This window comes from Rhinopithecus bieti, unplaced genomic scaffold, assembly GCF_001698545.2.
Source record: "Rhinopithecus bieti isolate Rb0 unplaced genomic scaffold, ASM169854v2 scaffold_11941, whole genome shotgun sequence".
In the NCBI taxonomy this organism is placed as follows: domain Eukaryota; kingdom Metazoa; phylum Chordata; class Mammalia; order Primates; family Cercopithecidae; genus Rhinopithecus; species Rhinopithecus bieti.
The window spans coordinates 314,339-339,906 of NW_016807068.1; the positions used below are offsets into that span (position 1 = coordinate 314,339).

The window sequence follows — 25,568 nt, forward strand, 5'->3', positions numbered from 1 at the left end:
ATTACAGGCTCACACCACCACATCCGGCTAATTTTTGTATTTTTAGTATGGACAGGATTTCACCACGTTGGCCAGGCTGATTTTGAACTCCTGACCTCAAGTGACCTCCCACCTCGGCCTCCCAAAGGGTTGGGATTACAGGTGTGAGCCACTGTGCCTGGCATCAGAGATGAGAATTTAACCCCTCCCCCATGCCACATCCTTCGCAGGATTTCTGTTTCCTAAGATTTACATTCTTATGGTCACTTTACTCTCCAGTCTTTAGTACCAAGCAAATCTCAAATCACCCCCTACAGTTCCTCCTCTTAACTCCACAGGAACCCAAGTGTGGAATGAATTCAGTCACTTTTCCTTGATTTTTATTAAAAAACATTTCTATATTGCAGACTTTAGTGGAGGTTCTGGGGAATGCATAAAGTTTATGTCAATGCTTCATGAATCATCTAAAATTGCTACTAGGCTTACTTGTTTTTAAAAATGTACCCTCAGCATGTCTGCTGACTTGGGTGCAGTCTCTAGCCGTGCTGCTCATCTGGTGTGCTTTTCCTTCTGTTATTCCTGCTTGACTGTCATCGGCAATTCCTCCCTCTCATAGCCTCCAAGGCTCTCCCTGTAGCCTCTACCCTGCCTGAGACCTCGCTTTTCACATCCCAAGGCTCATCCTTCCGTATGCTCTGCTTCCCCATGGGCGTGATCTCTCCTCCACCCACCTCTGCAAGGAAAAGGGACTAATGTGGAGATTATTTCTCTGCTGATACAAAGTATGCTGCCCCTCTCCCGTGAAGTATGCTGCCCCTCTCCTGGAGTTAGTTTCAGTTTCATGTCACATTTTTTTTTCTCCTTTGTAACTTGGGTCATTGTTAAGACTTAGTACAGGTTTGGCTCCCCCGAACTAATTTTCCTGGCCCACTACCCGCTAACTTCCTATTTCCACCCTATTCTCATCAAGGTAAAGTGTCTCTCTTTTTGCAAGATACCAAGAATACACGTTTTAGAAACCTCTTCTTTCCTAGAAGACTACATAATCCTCAAATAAAGAAACCAAATCTTATTTGTTTATTTAATGCCTCATTTCCTGACAACATCTCTTTGATAATTATGTGCATAATAAATGTGTTTTAAATTTTCATACCTTAGAAAAGTGTGCATGTCCAGAGGGCAATCTTTAATGTCTTTTTAACCCTTGGAACTCCTAATTATTCATCGACATTTAGCTTAATTTTCTGTCTTTCATGAAACTTTCTCTGAGTCCCTATAATACTTTATTCCCATCTTTATTGTAACAATACAATCTTTTCTTTTTTTTGGGCGCAGGGGGACACAGTTTTGCTCTTGTTTCCCAGGCTGGAGTACAATGGTGCAATCTTGGCTCGCTGCATCCTCTGCCTCCTTGGTTCAAGCGATTCTCCTGCCTCAGCCTCTGGAGTAGCTGCGATTATAGGTGCCCACCATCACACCCAGCTAATTTTTAGTAGAGACGGGGTTTTACTATTCTGGCTAGGCTGGTCTCAAACTCCTGACCTCAAGTGATTGACCAGCCTCGGCCTCCCAAAGTGTTGGAATTACAGGCATGAGCCACTGTACGGCCAAAACTATTTTTCTTTAATGACCAGGTTGCCAAATGAATGAATTTAGAAATTTTATTGACCTTCACAATTTTGGTGTAAGAGCCTGTTCAAACACAGCTGCACTAAGCTAAATTACACAATCTAAATCATTAAAGTAGTTGGATAGGTATCAAAATTTCTGGAGGGATTCCATATTGACATCATTTTACTCAAAGCACATTTCAAACAGAACAGGCATTGGTTACAAATATCTCTACTAGAACTGAATAGCAATACCGCCAAGGTATGCCTGCATGTAGTGTTTCACTAATGTTTCTGGCCACAGAACCGTTTGTTCATTACAAACTTTTCTAGGGACACACTTTGGGGTGGTTTGGTCTATTAAATATGTCTCATATGGCTGGTTTTCTTTTTCCTAGACACCACAATCTTCAGTGTAAGTTCATTTTCTTCCAGATTTCTCTATATGTCTTCATTGTCAATCCATTCTTTTTGTTGGTAAGCTTAAATTCAGAGCAACCCCATTAGTTCCTTTATCATTGTTCTCAACTGGAGTTGTTGTTTTGTGATCAGAAATATGTGGGGTTGTGCAACTAGCCACCAGGGAAGTTAAATGCCCTGCAATTAGCCAAGCAGTCCCGCAACATGGAGAATTGCTCCCCCTAAAATATTTTGTCTCTGATATAAAGTTATAAGCAAGAAAAGTCAAGACCTTTTCAATTGCTGCATTACTAGTTGAACAAGACATCTGCATGTCTGGATAGTGCAAATTACCTATCTTTTTTTTTCAATCTTTGTGCCAGTTATGAACATTGCAAAAGATATTGCTTACTTTCTGTATTGGACCACACGACCTCTGCATGGTATTCCTCTTCGAAGGTACTGCAAATATCAGTTTTGATAGACAAATATCAAAAGTAGCTCTCTGACCTCAGTGCTTCCCATTTATTCTACTTGCCTTACACCCTTTTCCTGGCCTGCCAGAAGCTTTTAAGAATCTATTTTTGAGCACTGCCAAGTATTATTTTACCCATTTTATGGAAGAAAGTGAGACTTACAAAGATTAAGTCAATTGCTCCCTCAAGGTCACAGAGACAGCACATTCTAGAGGTGAGCTTCAAACCCAAGCATTCTGACTCCAAACTTCAGGTACTTAACTGCTTATGTCTGAGTTGTTTTTCAGTCATATTTGACTCCTTTTACATCATTGTGGAATGCATCCAAATGATTTTGGGGTTACTTCTTCATCTTAAATGTCTGAAACTGTACTCAATTCTCAGCCGAGGTACTTGCTATGTTAGTATGAGTATGTCGCTTATCTTCTTTGTATCTATCACTAAAAGAAAGCAGTTGTGCTGGAAATTTGCTCTCCAGTGTCTCTTGATATTAACATTAATAGTTCCATCAACAATATCCAGGCCATTTTGTTCTCAAGACATAATTTTCAATTATGCCATATGAAAATGTAATTGATATGATTGCAAAATATCTTTTTGTTACTATTTTAAAAAATCGTTCACACCAGTAAGTGAAGGTAGGTGTCATAAGTGCTATCTGGCTTGGTGCAGTGGCTCATGCCTGTAATCCTAGCACTTTGGGAGGCCAAGGCAGGCAGATCTCTTGAGCTAAGGAGTTCAAGACCAGCCTGGGCAACATGGCAAAATTTCATCTCTACAAAAAAAAAAAAAAAGCCACAAAGATTAGCCTGGCATGATGGTGCATGCCTGTAGTCTCAGCTACTTGGGGGGCTGAGGTGGGAGGATCATTTGAACCTGGGAGGCAAAGGTTTCGGTGAGAGCTGAAATGGCGTCACTGCACTCCAGCCTGGGGGAGACTGAAACCTTGTCTCGAAAAAAAAAAAAAAAAAAAAAAAAAAGGTGCTATCTGACAGGCTTTGGCCCATTGTAGTAATCTGCAAGTCTACCAAATTTAGATCTTATATTGTAATATCTTTTTTCCCCTGATCCCCAAATTCCCTTCATAATTCTCATTATTTCATTGACAAAAGTCCAAGGATGAACACATTGTTTTCCTTTGAGGTAAAATAAAATAGATCTAATAATTGCACATGTTTATGCTTGATAATAATAATGATAATATATTATACGAACATCCCTCCCAAGTCCCGATTGTACTGTTTTGATATTCAGTCATGGTATCTTTATTCATAGCCTGCCTTTAATGAGAATAGTAGAGGTCTTCATGCATATACACAAGAAATACCTTGCTATTTTCATAGTGTTTAAGAAGTACTTATTATAAAATAATGCACTCTGTGTTTTATAAAAGGATCAAACAGTAAAGAAATATAAAAAATGAGAAGTCTCCCATTTCCTCTAAAATATCTGCTTTTGCTGAATCTCCTTCCCAAGAAGAATTAATAATTCTTCAGTAACTGTTATGATAATGTTATTTTGTTGTGTGCAACCTAATCTATATGAAAAATTAGCACACACCCCAAACTATATACCATTTATTGGATTTAAAGTGGCTATCATTTAATCATTTAAAAAGCTTATTTTCTAAATAAACTTGTCTTTCTAAAATGTTTACATTAGGGTTTTTGATAGTAGTATTACTGTTGAAAAGGTAATACGTACCCATAATGTAAAACTTGAACACAAAAGAGAACAAAATGTAAAGAAAATCACCTTTCCACTGCGGATCCATAGTCTCTATGACCAGAAGGATTGTTTTACATATTAATCATAAATATCTGTCTAAAAATAATGCAACATAGCATATGTTCTTTTGAAAAAGTGGAAGCATAATGTATACATTACTTTGCTTTGCTGTCTTAGAAATTAGAGACCAATAGGCCAGGCATGGTGGCTCATGCCTGTAATACCAGCACTTTGGGAGGCCGAGGCTGGTGGCTCACTTGAGGAGAGGAGTCCAAGACCAGCCTGGGCAACATGGTGAAATCCCATCTTTACTAAAAATACAAAAATTAGCCGGGCATGGTGGCCGCATCTGTGGTCCCAGCTACTTGGAAGGGTGAGGCAGAAGAATCTCTTGAAACCTGGAAGTGGAGGTTACAGTGATCTGAGATGGCACCACTGCACTCCAGCCTGGGTGACAGAGCGAGACTCTGATATACCAGCACATCTTAATCTCTTCCTACTTCTTGGCCATACTGTAGCCATTACAGAGTAGTATCATAACTAGTTAAACAGTCTTTTAAGAATGAATAATTAAGTTAGTTTTCACTCTTTGGCTATTAAAAATAGTAAGGTAGGGTTAAAAAGCATCCTTGCTCATCTCTGTACACATGCTAAGAATATATCTAAAGGATAAATTCCTGTAAGTAAAATTTTCTACAAAAGAAACTGTCGAGTCATAGATAGGGGATAATTTAAATCCTTGATACATACTAAGCTGCCATCCAATAAAGTTTTCTCAGTTTATGAGAGTAAAACAGGCCTGATTTATAGCATTTGTATTGGGTGCTTGTTTTTTGAGATGGAGTCTTGTTCTGTGGCCCAGGCTGGAGTGCAGTGGTGTGATCTCGGCTGACTGCAACCTTTGTCTCCCGGGTTCAAGTGATTCTCCTGTTTCAGGTTCCCCAGGAGCTGGGATTACAGGTGTGCACCACCATGCCCAGCTAATTTTTATATTTTTAGTAAAGACAGCGTTTCACCATGTTGGCCAGGCTGGTCTCCAACTCTTGACCTCGGGTGATCCGCCCACCTTGGCCTCCCAAAGTGCTGGGATTACAGGCGTTAGCAAACACTCCCGGCCTGCTGCTATCTTCTGAATAATTCTTCATTACAGTACACTAAATAAAATGTCTGTATTTATGCAACTCATGGTTTGTCAGCAAATATTAGGAGGTAAAAGTAATTGGAACTGTTTTAGACCTTTTGGCCCCTAAATGCCATACCATATCACACAAAAATACCCATCTATAGTTGTATATGAATATTGAGGTGAGTTGCAGTTGATGTTATATTTTTAAAAGAAAAATATTAATTAAATACGTATTAATATACATTAGTGTTTTGAAGTCTATCATTTTTTTCCCTAGCCATACAAAGTTTGGTAGGCTTCTAAAAGCTTGTAGGCCCTCAAGCACCACTCCTCTAGTGCTGAATGGGGTAAGTGTCCCTGAAGCTAATTTGAAAAGCAAATTGCCTCATTCTTTCTCTTCACATCTTTCTTTCAAACTGTACATTTTAGGAGCTGTTTATTCCTTATTCTCCTTGTTCTTAATTTGTTTAATAAAGTTTTAGATCTTTAGCGAATATTTTGCAAGAACAGAAATATCCCCAAATTTCCTGGTGCTAGAAAACAGCCACGATAGTAAGTAGGTCAAGTCTGTATTGTTTAGGGAACAAGGAGACTTTTGTTTGTTTTAAAGGAGTGATTCTTTTGAGAGTAGGACTCTGGGTGCAGGTGAGTGGTAAACATTCCTTTTTCCTGCAGGGATGTTGCCGTCAGTTGTGTAAAAGCAAAAGCATTTTGTGTAAGGATATTAGACTCCAGTAACTTTTTCAATGCCCCATTATCTTTCTCATTAGGGGGAGTTTCTCGTTGTACTTTAAAAGAAGATAATGATGCTTGAAGAAGCTCAAGATTGACTAAATTTTAGGAAGCTGCCAGAGTTCTGCATAGACGTCCTCACTACAGTAGCTTCGTTATGTCTTAAGAACAATTTAACCTTCACTTTTAGTCATCGTTTCAGTCATCGTAAGCACTGGGTCATTACAGAGTTCAGTGTACCTAAAACGCAAGCTGACTGTGACTGATGAGAATCCAAACTGCAAACTGGGCGGCTTGGGCAACTGTTTTCTTAACCAATCTCCACGTTGTGGCTTACGTCTTTCAGCACCGCCCTCAGGGCAAAGGGTGGTGGTCAGAGGCAAGTGCCACAATAAGAGGGGGCTATTTACGTGGTCTGTTTACAGCTACCACGTTTCAACACTAAGCCAGGTTTCTGCCACGTCTCGGGCGAACCTCCGGCCTGAGGTCACACGTCCGGGAGGACGTGTGAGACGTCCGAGACGTCCGGGTGGCTCTCAGGAGTCAGCATGGCAGCCTCCTCAGGTCTGGTACTCAGGAATTTCGCCCGCAGGGACCAACACCACTTGGACCCAGGGACTCCAGCTTCCCTCCACTTTCTGCACTGGGAGGGGCGGTCGCGGTGACGTTTCAGGCAACGCCTCTGCTGTCAGCCAATAAGGAGCGGGAGACGCGTCGGGCCTTCCCTTAATGGGCCGCGCGGGGTCCCGCCCCCCTGTGATCGTGAGATTTTGTCTCCCGGCCGGCTAATAAAATCCACCCCATAATCGCCTTGTCCGGCTTTAGTGCGCTCGCTGTCGGCTCTTCCTGCGTGCTTTAGCTCCTTCTCGGCTGATCCTTCTGTCTCTCCCTACCCCGGTCACCCGGCTTCCCGATTCTTTTCCTCTCTCCTTTCGCGGTTCAGCATGCAGGAAAAAGACGCCTCCTCACAAGGTTTCCTGCCTCACTTCCAACATTTCGCCACGCAGGCCATCCACGTGGGCCAGGAACCAGAGCAATGGACCTCCAGGGCTGTGGTGCCCCTCATCTCACTGTCCACCACGTTCAAGCAAGAGGCGCCCGGCCAGCACTCGGTGAGCTGAGTCTGTCTGGGGCTGTCCACAGTTGGGCGGGAAAACAAAGATGGCTTATGAATTTGAAAGGCATGTAAGTAATTTATAATATTACTTATAAATTAGGAAGGCAACCGAAAGATGTTTCTACACTGTAATTCTTGCAGTATAGCTTTGTATCGGATGGTCCAGTGACCGTATTTCTTTTGATAAGTAGGAATGGAAGAAGCCGTTTGTCCAACTTGCCATATAGATTTGTCCTGAAATTCACGTGATTTTGACAAATTTGCATTTAAAAACCGAAGGTCCTAACTTTTTTGAGTTACTTTTAGCAGCATAAATTTTAAAGATGTAGTACGGAGTCAGCTTAAAAAATATTAAGGGTCTGATAACTTGACGAGAATTAAGATTGTTCCCAGTAGCTGTATTAATAGTTATTGAGTATCTACTATGTGCCAAATACATACTTGTATATAGCGTGTGTATTACACGTATTGTCTCATCTAATCCTAACAACAACCCTAGTCTGAACCGAATCCTCATTTTTTCTTAATAAAACAGCTGAGATTTAGGGAGTTAAGTAACTAGCCTTAGACTAGTAAGTATTGGAGCTGGGATTCAAACTTCAGAAACTTGAGCTTGCTTTAGGAACCAACTCTTAGGCACTCAGCTACACTATGCTATCTCTAATAATGCTAGTAACAATTTAGCCTATTGCATCATTTAAGCATTGTGGCTTAGTGATTAAGAACACAAGTCATGACCGGGTGCAGTGGCTTACGCCTGTAATCCCAGCACCTTGGGAGGCTGAGGCAGGTGGATCACCTGAGGTCAGGAGTTTGAGACCAGCCTGGTCAACATGGTGAAACCCCATCTCTACTAAAAATAAATAAATTAGCTGGGCGTGGTGGCGGGTAGCTGTAATCTCAGCTACTCAGGAAGCTGAGGCAGGAGAATCGCTTGAACCCAGGAGGCAGAGCTTGCAGTGAGCCAAGATCTCACCATTGTACTCCAGCCTGGGCGACAAGAGCGAAACTCCAACTCAAACAGCAACAAAAAGAGAACACAAGTCTTATAGTCAAAAGCTAGTTTTGTATTCTGACACCACTTCTTCTGAGCTGGGGTACCTTGGGCAAGTTATTTAACCTATGAAAGCCTCTGATTGATCCTGTATAAATGCGGATAATAATAGTACCTACCACATAAGTTGTTGAGATGTATTTAAGGCTGTATGGTACATAATAATTACTCGATGGTAATTTGTTTTTTCATGATGTTCATATTTACACTATTTCCATTTGATCCTCACAACAACCAGGTCAGAGGGCAGGACAGGTATTACGTACTTTTTATAGAAAAGGAACTGACCCAGAGTCATACATGAATGATCTGTAAAGCCTGTGAAAGAGCCCTCTTTGCTAATCACATAGCTTTTTTTCCCCTTTTGGTGGCATATTTGATGGGTCTTGGGAATTTAAAAGTTATGAGATTTGTAAGAATTAGTTAAAGTCTGCAAGTCCAAAGCCTTGATTACGCTTTGGAAACCACTTCAGTGTGTTATATAAGTTGAGGAAAATCCTTATAGACAGTCCTTTGTTTTGTGAGATAGAGTTCTAAGGCCATTTCTACAACTGGTTTAGAATACTCTTTACTGTATTTTAGAATCAAAATATGTACACAACCTCTCTTTCTTTCTTCCTCTTTTTTTTTTTTTTTTTTTCAGACAGAATCTCACTCTGTCGCCCAGGCTGGAGTGCAGTGGTGCAATCGTGGCTCACTGCAACCTTCGCCTCCCGGGTTCAAGCGATTCTCTGGCCTCAGCCTCCCAAGTAGCTGGAATTACAGGCACCTGTCACTGCGCCTGACTCATTTTTGTATTTTTTTTTTTTTTAGTAGAGACGGGGTTTCACCATGTTGGCCAGGCTGGTCTTGAACTCTGGATCTCGTAACCCACCCGCCTTGGCCTCCCAACGTGCTGGGATTACAGGTGTGAGCCACCGCGTCCATCTCACAGCCTCTCTTTCAAACATGCAGTTCGTTTCTTGTGTAGGGTTTAATGAATGTGTAGCTGCCCAAGCTTTGGAACTCAGTGCAAAAGTTAACCATTCAGGTGTGATATTAATAGTTAAATGTTTCCAGGAAGCCAGCAGGGATGGTTAAATCCACAAAAACTCTTGCTTAGTATCTTTTTTATGTTTTATGTTTTTTTTTTTTTTGAGACAGAGTCTTGCTCTGTTGCCCAGGCTGGAGTGCGGTGGTGCCATCTTGGCTCACTGCATCCTCCGCCTCCTGGGTTCGAGCAATTCTCCTACCTCAGCTTCCCGAGTAACTGAGATTACAGCTACTCGCCACCATGCCCAGCTAATTTATTTATTTTTAGTAGAGACAGAGTTTCACCATCAGGCTGGTCTCGAACTCCTGACCTTAGGTGATCCACCTCCGAAAGTGCTGGGATAACAGGCATGAGCCGCCATGCCCGGCCCTTTTTAAAAATTAGTTAAGACCACTAAAGGGAATTTGAAGAGTTGAATGAGAAATGTAAGGTACTTTTCTGTGGCAGAAGCCACACGAATCCAAGCATTTTTTTTTTTTTTTTTTAATCTGCTGGGTGCAGCTGCAGGTCATGGTAAGAAGGTGATGGTGGGGAGTGGTAAGGATATCCTAGAGCCCTGTAAAATGTATCTGCTCAGGCTGGGCACGGTGGCTCACGCCTGTAATCCTAGCACTTTGGGAGGCTGAGGCAGGGGTATCATGAGGTCAGGAGATCGAGACCATCCTCCCCAACGTGATGAAACCCTATCTCTACTAAAAAAATACAAAAATTAGCTGGGTGTGGTGGCATGCCTGTAGTCCCTACTCTGGAGGCTGAGGCAGGAGAATCGCTTGAACCCAGGAAGTGGAGTTTGCACCACTGCACTCCAGCCTGGAAACAGAGCAAGACTCCCATTCAAAAAAAAAAAAAGTCTGCTCAACTTGTCATAAACAAGGGCACATAGCAACAAAACTTTTAAAAGTTATTATTATTAATACTGGGAGCTTCTGAATCAGAAACAAAGGTGAAAGAGTGTTGTGTTTTGTTGTGTGTGATGTGAAGCTGAGGGAGAAAATTATAGGACTTCTAATTAATGTTCAAATCCTTGGTTTGCAATCTGGTTTTGACACTCTCTAGGTACTACTACATTTGGCTTCACTTTCTCAGTCATAAGGATTAATAGAATGACTGGATGAATATAGCTAGCAGGGTGCCATAAATGTAAGAGCAGAATAATGCATTTTTTTTTTTTTTTTTTTTTTTTTTTTTTTTTTGAGACAGACTCTGTTGGCCAGGCTGGAGTGCAGTGGCACGATCTCCGCTCAATGCAACTTCCACCTCCCGGGCTCAAGCAATTCTCTTGCCTCAGCCTCCCGAGTAGCTGGGATTACAGGAATGCACATTTTTAAAAAGTATTGTGTGGAGTTGTTTTGCCAGGAATTGCTCCCTATGTTTTGAGCCGCTTTTGTAGAGCCAAGATGTGAATGAATGCTGAGTATTTGTAGGATCTGATCATAACTTCCTGTTGTATGCTAAATAGAACTTGAATCAGCCTGACAGTTGGCTCACACCTATCATCTCAGCACTTTGGGAGGCCAATGTGGGAGGATTGCTTGAGGTCAGAAGTTCAAGACCAGCCTGGGCAACATAGCTAGACTGCCTCTACAAAAAATAAAATTAAAATATTAGTTAGGCATGGCGATGTGCACCTGTAGTCCTAGCTACTCAGGAGGCTGAGATGGGAGGATTGTTTAGCCCAGGAGTTTGAGGCTGCAGTGAGCTGTGATTGCCCCACTGTACACTAGCCTGGGCAATAGAGGGAGGTCCTATCCTTAAAACAAAAGAAACTTGTATCACTTAATCACTTATTTCTTAGGAAATGAAACACAGGTTAGAATTAGGTTTATTCTGTTGGCTCATGCAAGTCCCTTTTCCTAATGTTTCCAGATTAATGAAAAAAGGTGAGTCTAATATAATAAAAATACTAATAATAAAACTGCCATTTATTTAGTGATTAGCATGTGCCAGGAAACATGTAGTGAATTTGTGCATTATCTCATTTTATTTTCACAACAATTTTATGAATTAGACATCTGTATTTCATTCCCATTTTACAGATACTGAGATTGACTTTTAGAAATGTGAAGTAACTTACCTAGTGTCGTGCACCTCATAAGTGGCAGATACAGAATTCACATAGAGTTTGTTTGACTTCAGAGACTATAGCCACAGCACTCTTCTGCTTCTGTATTAAAGCAAGACATATCATGACTAAAGAATAGAAACTCATATGGTAGGGTGAAACTGTAGGTGTCCATGTTAGGACTCTGATAATAAACTTAAATCTCTTAGGATGAACTCAAACTTGTTTTCTTCAGGGTTTTGAATATAGCCGTTCTGGAAATCCCACTAGGAATTGCCTTGAAAAAGCAGTGGCAGCACTGGATGGGGCTAAGTACTGTAAGTAATTTCCATTTCACAGTCTAGAATCTATTTTTAAATGTATAGAGAAAACCATAGAGGCACAGAATGTGGAATGAAAAGAAACAGATTCGGTAGTTCAGAATTCCTGTTCTACTGATTTTGAATTCTTTGCCCAAGGTCCCTCAGTTGGTATAATATGCATGTGTGTAATCATCAGGTAAAAATACATATGAATAGAGGACAAATGAATAAAGGAAAAAATTCACATGAATACTACATTTATTAATACTACATTTATTATGTACTATTTGTGTGAAAACAATCTTCATCTGAAACTGTCAGTATAAATAAATAAATGGAAATTAAATTTAATAACACCACCAATTAGAGCATAAAACCTTTTTTTGAGACAAGGTTTCTTACTCTGTTGCCCAGGCTGGAGTGCAGTGGCACGATCTCTGCTCACTGCAACCTCATTCAAGCGATTCTCCTGCCTCAGCCTCCTGAGTAGCTGGGATTATAGGTGTGCACCACCACACCCGGCTAATATTTTTGGGTTTCTTGGTTTTTTTTTTGAGACAGAGTCTTGCTCTTGTCGCCCGGGCTGGAGTGCAATCGTAGGATCTCGGGTCACTGCAACCTCCGCCTTCTGGATTCAAGTGATTCTCCTCGTTCAGTCTCCTAGGTAGCTGGGATTACAGGTGCCTGCCACCACGTCCAGCTAATCTTTTGTATTTTTAGTAGAGATGGAGTTTCGCCATGTTGACCAGGCTGGTCTCGATCTCCCGACCTCGTGATCCTCCCGCCTTGGACTCCCAAAGTGCTGGGATTACAGGAGTAGGCCACCACGCCCAGCCTTTTTTTTGTATTTTTAGTAGAGATTGAGTTTTTCTATTTTGGCCAGGCTGGTCTCGAACTGCTGGGCTCAAGTGATCTGCCCACCTCGGCCTCCCAAAGTGCTGGGATTACAGATGTGAGCCACCGCACTTGGCCTAAACTTTCTTATCCTCTGCTTTATTCACCTAATAATTTGTGCTTAAGAATAGCACTAAAGTTTATTTTCAGTGGTCAATAATTCCTGATAATGTGCTGTCAGAGATTAGAGATTAACTCCCTGAACTTTTTCTTTTTTTCATGAAGAGAGTCTTGTGTATTCATTGTGATTACACTTATCAGACAAATCTCAGGTCTGATGCGAGTTTTGTTAAAATATTTCCTGAATTGCATATTTCATATGATGAATGTCTGAATCATATCTTTGCTGTATTCTTCATGTTTGAAATTTCTTTTTTCTTTTTTTTTTGATATGGAGTTCCCCTCTGTCGCCCAAGCTGGAGTACAGTGGTGCAATCTCGGCTCACTGCAACCTCCACCTCCTGGGTTCAAGTGATTCTCCTGCCTCAGTCTCCCTCGCAGCTGAGATTACAGCCATGTGCCACCATGCCTGGCTAATTTTTGTATTTTTAGTAGACACAGAGTTTCACCCTGTTGACCAGGCTGGTCACGAAATCCTGACCTCAAATGATCCACCTGTCTTGGCCTCCCAAAGTGCTGGGATCATAGGCATGAGCCACCATGCCCGCCCTGAAATTCCTTTAGTTTGCTATTTTTAAACTGTAATTTAACTGGCAATAGGTCTTTTATCTCAGATATTTGTAAAGAATTATTTTCTTGAAGTGTTTCAGAGAAATGTTATTACCAAGGCAAAATTGACTTAACACAAAAGTATCTGTCCACATTATGTATTTTTTATTTTAAAGATATCTTATTCTTGAAATAGAAAAGGAGATTTTGTAATGGTATTAATCAGGGGCCTCTAGCAACTCAGCAGTGATAGCTGCCCTATCTGCATTGAAGTAAGTCAGGTAAATACTTGGAGGTGTGTTTTAACCTATAGACCTGACTTTTCAGCTTACTCTAACTTGATTTTTATTTTAGGTTTGGCCTTTGCTTCAGGTTTAGCAGCCACTGTAACTATTACCCATCTTTTAAAAGCAGGAGACCAAATTATTTGTGTGGATGATGTATATGGAGGTAGGTGACCCCTCTCGTTTATGTTGTGTAAACTTGTATTTTACAGATAAGAAAGTGAGCCCTGAATTAATATTAACAATGTTGCCAGTATTTTTGGTTATTTATTATATTTTACAGGTGTGATGGGCACCTCTATGCTCTCTCAGACTGGGCAAAAGAGGAGCATAAACACTTAGGGTCCGTGTTCTGGAACTGCTTATAAGAGAGATTATTTATTTACTTTTTTGTTTATTTTAAGACAGGATCTTGCTCTGTCACCCAGGCTGGAGTGGAGTTCTGCAATCTCGGCTCACTGCAATCTCCATCTCCTGGGTTCAAATGGTTCTCGTGCCCCAGTCTCCTGAACAGCCGGGACCACAGGCATGTGCCATGACACCTGTCTAATTTTTGTATTTTTTGTAGAGACAGGGTTTTGTCATGTTGGTCAGGCTGGTCTGGAACTCCTGAGCTCAAGTGATCCTCCCTCTCCAGCCTCCCAAAGTTTTGGAATTACAGGCATGAGCCGCCTCACCTGGCCAGAGATTATTTAATAAGAATAGTATTTAAGGCGCTAGAATGAATACATAGCAGTTGATCAACTTGCTGACATGTTCTGCTCTAGAGAAGATAAGGTTTAGAAAGACAGTGTTCTCCTGTAACTTAATTTTTACCTGTAATAAAGGTGAACTACAACTCAGGTTACTCTGAAGAGCTCAACCCCACATATCCCCTTTTGCTTTTTATTTTTGTTTGGCACCAGGGAAACTTTCGAAAATTTGTTGAGAGATATGGGCCTCTTTTCCCAAAAAACATTCTTAAGACTACACTCAGTGATTAGCATTTTAATTTTAGGGGGTCTCACGGATTGAACCCCTGAAGCCCATCTATGGCTCTATATTTAAGAACTTACGTTCCAAAGAGATTAAATGTTAGCTATTTAAAGTGGTGAATGTGGAGAAGACAGGTTTGCCCTTGCCTTTAAGCCCACTGATTTTTGTGTTTAAAACAAAAGCAAGGAATTTTGTGAATATACATATACATATATTTCAGATGCTTCCAAATAATTAAAATGTGATTTCTAGAATATTATCATTTTATGTATTTCCTATCTGAACAAAAAGTTAAATCACTAAGTCCTTTAAAACAGCAGTCCCCAACCTTTTTGGCACCAGGGACCGGTTTTTTTTTTTTTTTGAGGTGGAGTCTTGCCATGTTGCCAGGCTAGAGTACAGTGACACAATCTTGGCTCACTGCAACCTCTGCCTCCTGGGTTCAAGCGATTCTCTTGCCTCAGCCTCCCGAGTAGCTGGGATTACAGGCATGTGCCACCATGCCTGGTTAACTTTGTATTTTTAGTAGAGCCAGGATTTCTCCATGTTGGTCAGGCTGGTCTCGAACTCCCGACCTTAGGTGATCCACCTGTCTTGGCCTCCCAAAGTGCTGGGATTACAGGTGTTAGTCACCCGTGCCCGGCCTCAGGGACCGGTTTTGTAGAACACAGTTTTTCCATGGACGGGATGGTTTCAGGATGAAATTGTTCCACCTCAGATCATCAGGCGCTATTTAGATTCTCATAAGGAGCATGCAATCTAGATCCCTCGAAAGTTAGATTCTCATAAGGAGTACACAACCTGGATCCTTCGCATGAGCAGTTCTCAGTAGGTTTCCTCCTGTGAGAATCTGATGCTGCCGCTGATCTGACAGAAGACCGAGCTCAGGAAGTTGTAATGCTCACCCGCTGCTCACCTCCTGCTGTGCAGCTGGATTCCTAACAGGCCACAAACCTGTACCTGTCTGTGGCCTGTGGGTTGGGGACCCCTGCTTTAGGACCCCCCCCTTTTTTTTTTTGGAGACGGAGTCTCGCTCTGTCGCCCAGGCTGGAGTGCAGTGGCGTGATCTCAGCTCACTGCAAGCTCCGCCTCCCGGGTTCACGCCATTCTCCTGTCTCAGCCTCCGGAGTAGCTGGGACTACAGGCGCCCGCCACCTCGCCCGGCTAGTTTTTTGTATTTTTTTTAGTGGAGACAGGGTTTCACCGTGTTAGGCAGGATGGTCTCGATCTCCTGACCTCGTGATCCGCCCGTCTCGGCCTCCAGGACCCCTTTTTAAGGAAGGGACTTACTCTTAGTAATCATTTTATCCCTCAGAAATTTGGACAATGTTTTGTATTTTATCTTAGTTTCTTATATTAACTTGTTGAGTTGAAATTATAGAAATCTTAAACCTTTAAATACTTTTATAATGCATTATAAAAGTCTCATGGCAAACATAGGTGTAAAATCCTGAAACTTGTTGATTTTAAAGAACTTTTACGTTATTTTCTATTTTATATTACCTAGGGTCAGTCTACATACCATCACAAGTCTAGTTTCTCGTTAATGACAGAATATTCTTTTGTCGTTGTTGTTGTTGTTGTTATTGAGTATCAATATCAATTTTTTCTTTAAGTTTTATGTGTAAAATCAAATCCAGGTGTATTTGTAAAAGAAATTATTTTAAGTCAAATGATTTATCCTCTTTCACTGTAAAATCTGGTAGTTTGATTTATATTGTCTCATTTTATCAACTAAAACTTTCAGAACTACATAACAAAAGATGGAAAAAATACAAAGAATAGTAACCAATTCTTTTCTATTACAAAGTATTTTGAAATTTATTTCAAACATTTAATTGACATTGGTTCATTTAGTTTACAGTTGAGAACTAGGTAGAAATTGTTTAAAAAGATAGGCTGTTTCAGGAAGCATGTCACTTAGTGGAGACTGGATGTTTTGAGAAACATTATTTGCTTCAGGCTACTTTTGGATCTCAAGTGCGTTTTATTTGACTCTTGAGCCTTTAAAGAACAAATCTTATTATTCTTTACTATTTCAGATAGACAAACTATTTGACCAAACTAGAAGTGCTTTTAGTTGCATTTTTCTTGGTGACTGAGAGTTCCATATATTTTGTGTTTATATGTAGAAGGAATGAATGTTTCTTAATGCAATGTTCTTTCCATTTTTTCTGATTCTCTTCTGTCTCAGGTACAAACAGGTACTTCAGGCAGGTGGCATCTGAATTTGGATTAAAGATTTCTTTTGTTGACTGTTCCAAAATCAAATTACTAGAGGCAGCGATTACACCAGAAACCAAGGTAACTCAGCTCGTTTTCAGTTTTGCCTGTTTTTCCTTTGATGTTCTGTTTTCATCATTTCTGTTTACTAGAGGATATAATTTAATGTGAATAACAAATTTTATTATATGCCATTGGAAACATCAACAAAATTAAGATAGACTGTCATCTCCAGGGTATTATAGCATGATGGTGGTACATGGTTTCTGGAGTGGAATTCAAATTTTAATTCTGTATCTTAGTTGGTGTATTATCTTGGGCAAATTATTTAACCAAAGTCTCAGTTTCTTCATTTGCAAAATGGAGACAATTATACTGGTTTTATAGAAAGGGGAGTGTGAGAATCAAATGAGATAATGCATATGAAATGCTTAGTACAGTTCCTGGATACATGGTAATTGTTAAAAAAAATTGCTATGCAGGAGCACCTAATTCTTAACTGCATAGCCAAAATAGTATTGGTAACAGAAGTCATCACAGAGATTGGATTATAGAAAAAGAAGCCTGCCAAACCCCCGAACCCTAAGCACAGTGGCTTTGCTGGGCTGTAAGGGATGCTGCCCAGATACTTGTAGGGCCACAAGCAATCTTTAGCTTCCATCCTGGGAAGTTTGTATGCCACCGGAAGGTGTTTTGTGTCTGAGTGAATGGCATATGTGATATTCTTTCTTGCGACCTCATTTAAATTCTGTGTGGATAAAAGAAGGACCAGTGTCTTTTATAAGTCAGCTGTTTACAACTTTTTGCTAATGATTTAAAGGTTAGAATTGTACCAAAGATTATGTTGCAATGAATGCTAAAAAATGAATGTCTTTTCATGTACAAATAATTACTTTGCACATTAACATGGTTGAGCTTTCGGTAATTAAGGTTTGTTTTCAGAAGAACTTGTTTTTTATCTTGCTTGGGAGAAAAGACACATTAAAATAGCTGGTCTGAGTCTTTCTTTTTTTTTTTTTTGAGACAGAGTCTCGCCCTGTCACCCAGGCTGGAGTGCAATGGCGTGATCTCGGCTCACTGCAAGCTCCGCCTCCTGGGTTCAAACGTTTCTCCTGCCTCAGCCTACCGAGTAGCTGGTATTATAGGCACCCACCACCATGCTCAGCTAATTTTTGTATTTTTAGTAGAGACGGGGGTTTCACCATGTTGGCCAGGCTGGTCTCGAACTCCTGACCTTGTGATCCACCTGCCTCAGCCTCCCAAAGTGCTGCGATTACAGGCATGAGCCACCACGCCTGGCCCTGGTCTGAATCTTTCTAAGGGAGGAAAGCAAATTGTGAATATAGTAGGTCTTGTCAACAGAACCTTATATAGTGACTCTACCAACTTGGATTAATACATTTTCCTTCCTGAAATATCAGGTTTTTCACTTGAAGTAGAATGTCTAAGTCCATGTAAAACCTACTTTTATTTATTTATTTTTTATTATTAGTAGGAATAATAAATTCTTATCAGAATAATTTTATAGATTCTTTAAATAATTCAAAATTTTTTGTAGAATATGTATTATTTTAACCATCTTATCTTTTCCAGAGTAAAACTCTAAATTTAGTCAGAAGAGTATTAAACCAGATCCCTTGCCCATTTAAATAATAGGTAATAAAAAAAGAATCAGCTGGGCACAGTGGCTCATGCCTGTAATACCAGGACTTTGGGAGGCTGAGGAAGGAGAATCGCTTGAGCCAGGAGTTTGAGACATATAGCGAGACCCTTTCTCTGCAAAAAAAAAAAAAAAAAAAAATGGCCGGACATGGCCACATGCCTATAGTTCCAACTACTGGGGAGGCTGAGGTAGGAGGATCACTTGAACTTGAGAGGTTGAAGCTGCAGTTAGCTGTAATCATGCCACTGCACTCTAGCCTGGGCAACAATGTGAGACCCTGCCTCTTAAAAAAAAAAAAAGTAATTCAATACAATGGCATTTTGTTCAACAAATAGAATTATTTTCTTCGGTCTTTTTGATAACTATCAAGCATCTACTATGTGTCTGAATTGTGGTAGCTTTTGAGATAAAAGCTCATTGTTACTTTTTAAGTAGGTGGTAACCAGTTTTTCTGTTGTGGGTGTCACTTTTCTTCTTTAGTCTAAAGCCCATGCTCTTCAAGTCTTAGGCGCTTATTCTGTAGTTTCCAGGGTTTCTGGCATTAAGTTCATATTAAATATATTTTTGGCATCATAGGGATAATTCTCTTTCATTAAAATTCTAGGATGTATTCCTACACAATCTATGTTATTTATCTTTGAGAACAAAATTTCCAGACACCGAGCTATGTCTTTGGAATACACTCTCTTTTTAAAGAAAAATACAATAATTAACTTCAGTACTTTTCTGTTTACATGTACATTATCTCACTTGATCTTTACAAAAATTCTGTAAGATAGGTATTACCAACCGAATTATACAGCTCAATAGGATACATTTCATACCTATGGCCTCAGAAATTTGTAGGTAAGGCTAGGATTCAGGTTTGAACCTCCCAACATCATCACCCATGTGTTTCCATTATATAATGTAGCTTCCCAGATTGTTACAATATATGAGATGTATGTTTGTAAAGTATATTTTTCCAAACTATTGTTATTTGCTGAATTATTTTAGCTTGTTTGGATCGAAACCCCCACAAACCCCATCCTGAAGATGATTGACATTGAAGCCTGCGCACATATTGTCCATAAGCATGGAGACATTATTTTAGTCGTGGATAACACCTTTATGTCGCCGTATTTCCAGGTAAATGAAAATAATTTTTTTTGGCACAATTAGTAGATAACATATATCTGTAATTAGGAAAGAAAGGACTTGCTTAAATTAAAATCATGATCAAATTCATGAGATCTAATCATCATTAATTATTTATTGGACAGAGAATTAAATTTGGACCTCTTCTACTATTAGTTAATATCTTTTCAAACGTGTTAATATCTTCTATGGTAATTTGTGTTTTTTATTTGTTAAAACTTACCAGTTCTCTTAAGATGTGTAAACTCTGAGGAAATGGCCTTATTATGTGATTGTATCTGCTAATTCCTTATACATAGTAAGGACTTGAATGTTTATGCATTGGTTACAAATCAATCATATTTTTCAGTCACCTTCAATATTTTTATATATATTATAAAAGAAAAGTGATGCTCAATGATTTCAGTGTATGTTATACATATTATTTCTCTTCTAGTTTTTATTCCTTCAGCACTCCATATACTATGCCTAGATCTCTTTAACTTATTATTATTTTGAACTTTTACTTTATTTATTTTACATTATAGCTGTAAGTATTTATAGTGCTCTTGTGTTAGTCTCTTTGGGCTGCCATAACAAATTACCATAAACTGGGTGGCTTATAAACGGCAATTTATTTCTCACAGTTCTGAAGGCTGGGAAGTTCTCAATCAAAGTGCCAGCAGATTCAGTGACTGGTGAGGGCCCGCTTTCTGGTCCATAGATGGAGCCTTCTCACTGTGTCCTCACATGGTAGAAGAGACACGGCAGTTCTCTGGGGCCTCTCTTATCAGGGCATTGTATTAGTCCCTTCTCACACTGCTATAAAGAAATAACCTGAGACTGGGTAATTTATAAAGAAAAGAAGCTTAATTGGCTCACGGTTCTGCAGACTGTACAGAAAGCATGATGCTGGCATCTGCTTGGCTTCTGGGGAGGCCTCAGAAAACTTACAATAATGGTGGAAGGCAAAGGGGGAGCAGGCACATCACATGACCAGAGTAGGAGCAAGAGAGAGAACGAGGGGGAAGGTGCTACACACTTTTAAACAACCAAATCTCACAAGAACTCACAATTGTGAGGACAGTCCCAAGGGGAGATGGTACTAAACCATTCATGATATATCCACCCTTATATATCCCTCCAGGCTGCAGTCCAACATTTGGGGATTGCAATTCAACATGAGATTTGGTGGGGACACAGATCCAAATCATATCAGGCACAGATCACCCTAATCACCTCCCAGAGGCCCACCTCCTAATCACACTAGTGATTAGATTTCAAACTATGAATTTTGGAGTACACAGTGTTCAAACCATAGCAGTTTTCTTTAATGATTTCTCTCCATACCTAGCCCTCTGCATTTGTTTCCTCCCCAGACCACCCCTCCCATACATCCTCTATCCTTTCCTTTTTTCTCTGTCTTGTGTCTAGTTTCATCCTCTTTTCTGTTTTGCTTTCTTTTGTAGATCACTTTGGGATCTCTTTATAATTAACTTGTTTCCTGCCTTTTCCCCACAGGTTCTCCCTCTCTTTCCTCTGAGTAACCCAACTCTTTCCTTTCTTTGTTAGGAGTTACCTTCTTCCTGCTCTTTTCTTCCTGCCTGTACCTTGTCATACTTAGTACGCTTCCTGTAGTTCATCTTTATTCTTCAGAGTTCCTGAAACCCAGCTCATTTTCTCTGGCTCTTCAATTGGGCAGATGTTTACAGGTTTTATTGTTTACATTTCCCCCCTCTTCTGTTCTGGGTCCCTGAAGTTGATCCAGGTTGCTGCTTCCATGTGACTGGCCGACTCCCTGGGCAGTTTCTATAAACCTGCTCTTCACCTTCCTCCATTTTATTTGAAGGCATTGTCATGGTTTATTTTCCTTTCCTAAAGCACATTTCCTGCCTACATTGCATCCAGACAGCTTCATGGGCCATCTGCCTTTGGCTCATAATGTATCCTTGATTGCTGATTTTATCAGGTAAAGCAATCTGTTTCCAAGTGAAAAATCTAGCATTGTCTATTTGGCATCGTCTATTTGTCCCAGGTGATTTTCAGTGTAATATTCCTTATTACAACTCCTTAGCCCATATGCCGCTTACATTAGGCCAGTTAATACAGCATAGGATAGCTTTAGCTGAGTCACAGTGAGTCCTGTATATTCCCCAAAAGATTGCATATGTTTTGTAGCCTGGCCCTGCCCAGGTTACTCATCAAACCTGGCCCTCCTTCTCCTATTACCGTCACTAACATAGGTCTAGTTTTTCTATCTTTTTGAAGCCCACATCACATTCCTCATGCCAATGATTGGAATTTGCTTCATTTCAATTTGGATTTATTCCAGTTGAATTACTCAGAATCACATTATCCCTAAGTAGCCACGTGTTGTTTCCATAAAGCAAATCTTCCTGAAAAAAATCCTCTCATTGTCTTACCTTCATGAAAACGGAATATATTCTCTTTCTTCCCAGTCTTTTGTCCTCTGGATCTTCTGTAAGTCTCATGAAAGGCAAAATAGACCTACCAGCATGAAGTTTCAGATTAGCACCTCTGGAGTCAGGCAGTCTGGGTGTGAGTCCTGGCTCTACCAGCTTTTTAATCTGAGGGATCTATCTCATTTTTCTTAGTACCCTTTCCTCACCTGTATGATAAGAGCCATAAAGGTACTGATTTTATTGAGTTAGGTAAAGTATTTTGTACAGTGCTTTCCTGGGTTATATAAAGTATGTAGCATGATTCTCAGAAGATAATGAGATCAGCAGGTGTTAGTGATTTGGTTTTTATTTTTCCTTCTCTTTTGGCTGTAGAGTTTACAAATGTTAGCACTAGAAAATACCTTAGGCCTCATCTACTTTGACTCCATCCCTTTAGAGATGTGCAAACACATATGCAGTAAGTGCTTTGGGCAATACTTTACCTAAAGCATCCTATTTTTGAAATACCCTAAGTGAAAAGTCCCCATAGCCACCTATACTAATATCTTCCAAAGACTAAACAGCTCTAGTGAGGATGGAATAAACACACACTGTTCTATGTTTAGGAAAATGTAAAGGGAAAGATGTTGATAATGTATTTTTGTTTTTTTTTGTTTGTTTGTTTGTTTTGAAATGGAGTGTTGCTGTGTTGCCCAGGCTGGAGTGCAGTGGTGCCATCTCTGCTCACTGCAACCTCTGCCTCCCCGGTTCAAGCAATTCTCCTGTCTCAGCCTCCCAAGTAGCTGGGATTACAGGTGTCCACCACCACCCCTGGCTAATTTTTGAATTTTTAGTAGAGACAGGGTTTCACCATGTTGGCCAGGCTGGTCTCGATCTCCTGACCTCAAGTGATCCACCCACCGAGGCCCCCCAAAGTGTTGGGATTACAGGCATGAACCACCACGCCCGGCCTGACAATGTATTGTTAAGTGGAAAGTCTACACCTTTCACTCTCATTGTAAACAAATACATTTTAAGACTACAGGATTAACCTAGAGGACATTATGTTAAGTGAAATAAGCCAGGCACGGACAGACATATATGGCATAATCTCATTCATGCATGGAACGTAAAAAATGTTGATCTCATAGAAGTAGTGAATAGAACAGTGGTGACCAGAGTCTAGGGAGGGGAGGGTGGAGGTGGGTAGGACAGAGGATGGTCAATGGGTACAAAGTTACAATTAGAAGGAGGAATAAGTGTTGGTGTTCTACTGTACAAAAGGATGACCAGAGTTAACAATAAGATACTGTGTATATCAAAATAGGAGAGAGAATTTTAAATGTTTCTACTACAAAGAAATGATAAATATTTGAGATGATGGACATGCTAATTACCCTGTTTTTGATCATTGCACAATTACACATGTATTGAACATCACATTATACTCCATGACTTAAAGGATTGATTTACAGGAAAATTAGGTGAAAGAAAACACTTTTAAAAATTCCTTCTCTTATTTATTTTTCTTAATTCTCCCAATTTCAGACAAATTTATTTATTTATTTATTTGAGACAGAATCTTGCTCTGTCGCAGAGCAGGCTGAAGTGCAGTGGTGTCATCTCAGCTCACTGCAACCTCCGCCTTCTGGTCCTGCCTCAGCCTCCTGAGTAGCTGGGATTACATGCATGTACCACCATGCTCAGCTAATTTTTTTTTTTTGTATTTTTAGTAGAGACAGTGTTTCACCATGTTGGCCAGGCTGGGCTTGAATTCATGGCCTCAAGTGATCCACCCACCTCAGCCTCCCAAAGTTCTGGGATCACAGGTGTGAGCCCCTGCCCCAGCAAATTTCTTTCTTTGTTGTTGTTTTTAAGAGAAAGTCTTACTCTGTCACTCAGGCTGAAGTGCAGTGGCTTGATCATGGTCTACTGCAGCCTGAAAATCCTGGTCTCAAGCGATTCTTCTGCCTCAGCCACCTAAATTGCTGGGATTACAGGTGTGAGCCATTCCCCAACTCCCGGCCAGCTAGATTTCTTATAATACCTAATACAATGTACCTGCTTTATTAGTAGTTGTTAACACTACATTGTTTAGGAACTAATGACAAGAAAAAAGTCTGTACATGTTTAATGCAGACACAACCATTCTTTTTTTTAACCATTCATTTTTTTTTCCATCCACAGTTGGTTGAATCCATTAAGAATCAAAGTCATGACAAACCCCAAATGTGAATAATCACAGCATACGTCATGAGGTTTTAATGAATAAAAATCTCAGCAGATGAGTTTATACTTACTCTAATAAAAATTGCTGAATGTTCATGTCAACTATTTTACATGTTTAATGAGTCATAAAATACCAGTGGCTCTACTGTAGGTAATAAATTTAGAGTCCTGTCAGCAACTGCTATAAAAAAACAGGTTCAAGAGACTGGTCGACCTGGGCTTATTTTCTATTTCCAATAAACTTTTGCCTTCAGATTAAAGACTGGATTCAATACTTTACATTTTTCTTTGGTGGGAGGGAGGCAAAGGAGAAATAATATCAGAGATCCTGGAAAATTTTAAGATGCACATATTTTTGCAAAGTTAGTATTGATTACAATAAGAATGAAATTTACAATTGCAGATAGGCAGGTAATGAAGCATATTTTCAAATGGTTTCTCTAAGTAAAAAACTTGTTTCTTTCAGCGCCCTTTGGCTCTGGGAGCTGATATTTGCATGTGTTCTGCAACAAAATACATGAATGGTAAGATGCGTACAGTGTACACTTTGAATGTTCTTTTCCATGGATAGGTGAAAATAGCATAGGGCTTGACTTTTGATCCCTTTTCTTTGATTATTTTGTAGATTTTTTTTCTGTGACTCATGTAGAAAGTAAAAAAAAAATCCTTTGATTAAATGTAGGATTTCGTTTATAGTACACAAAACTATGCTCATGATTTATGAGAAGAGGATTAAAGTTGACCGTAAAAAGTTATGCTTTTATCTTGCTGACACCTTAAAGAAACATTTTGTTCTTATATAATTTTATTTTATTGTTTTAGACATAGCTTTTGCTGCTGTCCAATTGAATAACGTTTATTTAAACTTATTTTATAGAGCTTCTTCCCTGAGAGTTTTTTCAAGTGAAAATCACATTTTGGAAGTTATAAAACAAAGAGTAAATATAAATTGTTTCTAACTGAAACTTTTTTTGTTTGTTTTTCGTTTTTAGGCCACAGTGACGTTGTAATGGGCCTGGTGTCTGTTAATTGTGAAAGACTTCATAATAGACTTCGTTTCTTGCAAAATTGTAAGTATTAAAAAGTCCAGATTCCCTATGATTCTCTCAGTGACTACATTTGATATTTATATTTCCACTAAGTGTTGTGAAGTGACGGCACTCTAATACTTTATGAAGAAATGAAAAATAGAGGAGAAAAATTCTGATTTTATTATTTATTTGTTTATTTTTTTGAGATGGAGTTTCACTGTGTCACCCAGGCTGGAGCGCAGTGGCGTGATCTCGGCTCATGACCACTCTGCCTCCTGGATTCAAGCAATTCTTCTGCCTCAGCCTCCTGAGTAGCTGGGATTACAGGTTCCCACCACCACGCCCAGCTAATTTTTCAAATTTTTAGTAGAGATGGGGTTTCACCATGTTGGTCAGGCTGGTCTCAAACTCCTGACCTCAGGTGATCCACCTGTCTTGGCCTCCCAAAGTGCTGGGATTACAAG

The 25,568-nt window shown here is 39.9% G+C and overlaps 1 protein-coding gene across 3 annotated transcripts in view; it reads left to right on the forward strand.

Annotated features, from left to right (window-relative positions):
- The first annotated feature begins 6,803 nt into the window (after positions 1–6,803).
- Positions 6,804–25,568, forward strand: part of CTH (cystathionine gamma-lyase) — a 46,411-nt gene continuing 27,646 nt past the window's right edge. Inside the window, exons 1-7 of one of the 3 annotated variants that reach the window (XM_017880088.1) lie at positions 6,804–7,162; positions 11,552–11,633; positions 13,536–13,631; positions 16,635–16,744; positions 19,323–19,454; positions 24,540–24,597; positions 25,066–25,143. In XM_017880088.1, the coding sequence (XP_017735577.1) occupies positions 6,995–7,162; positions 11,552–11,633; positions 13,536–13,631; positions 16,635–16,744; positions 19,323–19,454; positions 24,540–24,597; positions 25,066–25,143 (724 nt within the window). In that variant the 5' untranslated portion in view covers positions 6,804–6,994. The remainder of the gene's footprint in view (positions 7,163–11,551; positions 11,634–13,535; positions 13,632–16,634; positions 16,745–19,322; positions 19,455–24,539; positions 24,598–25,065; positions 25,144–25,568) is intronic. The other 2 variants (XM_017880089.1, XM_017880090.1) reach the window with 2 other exon arrangements.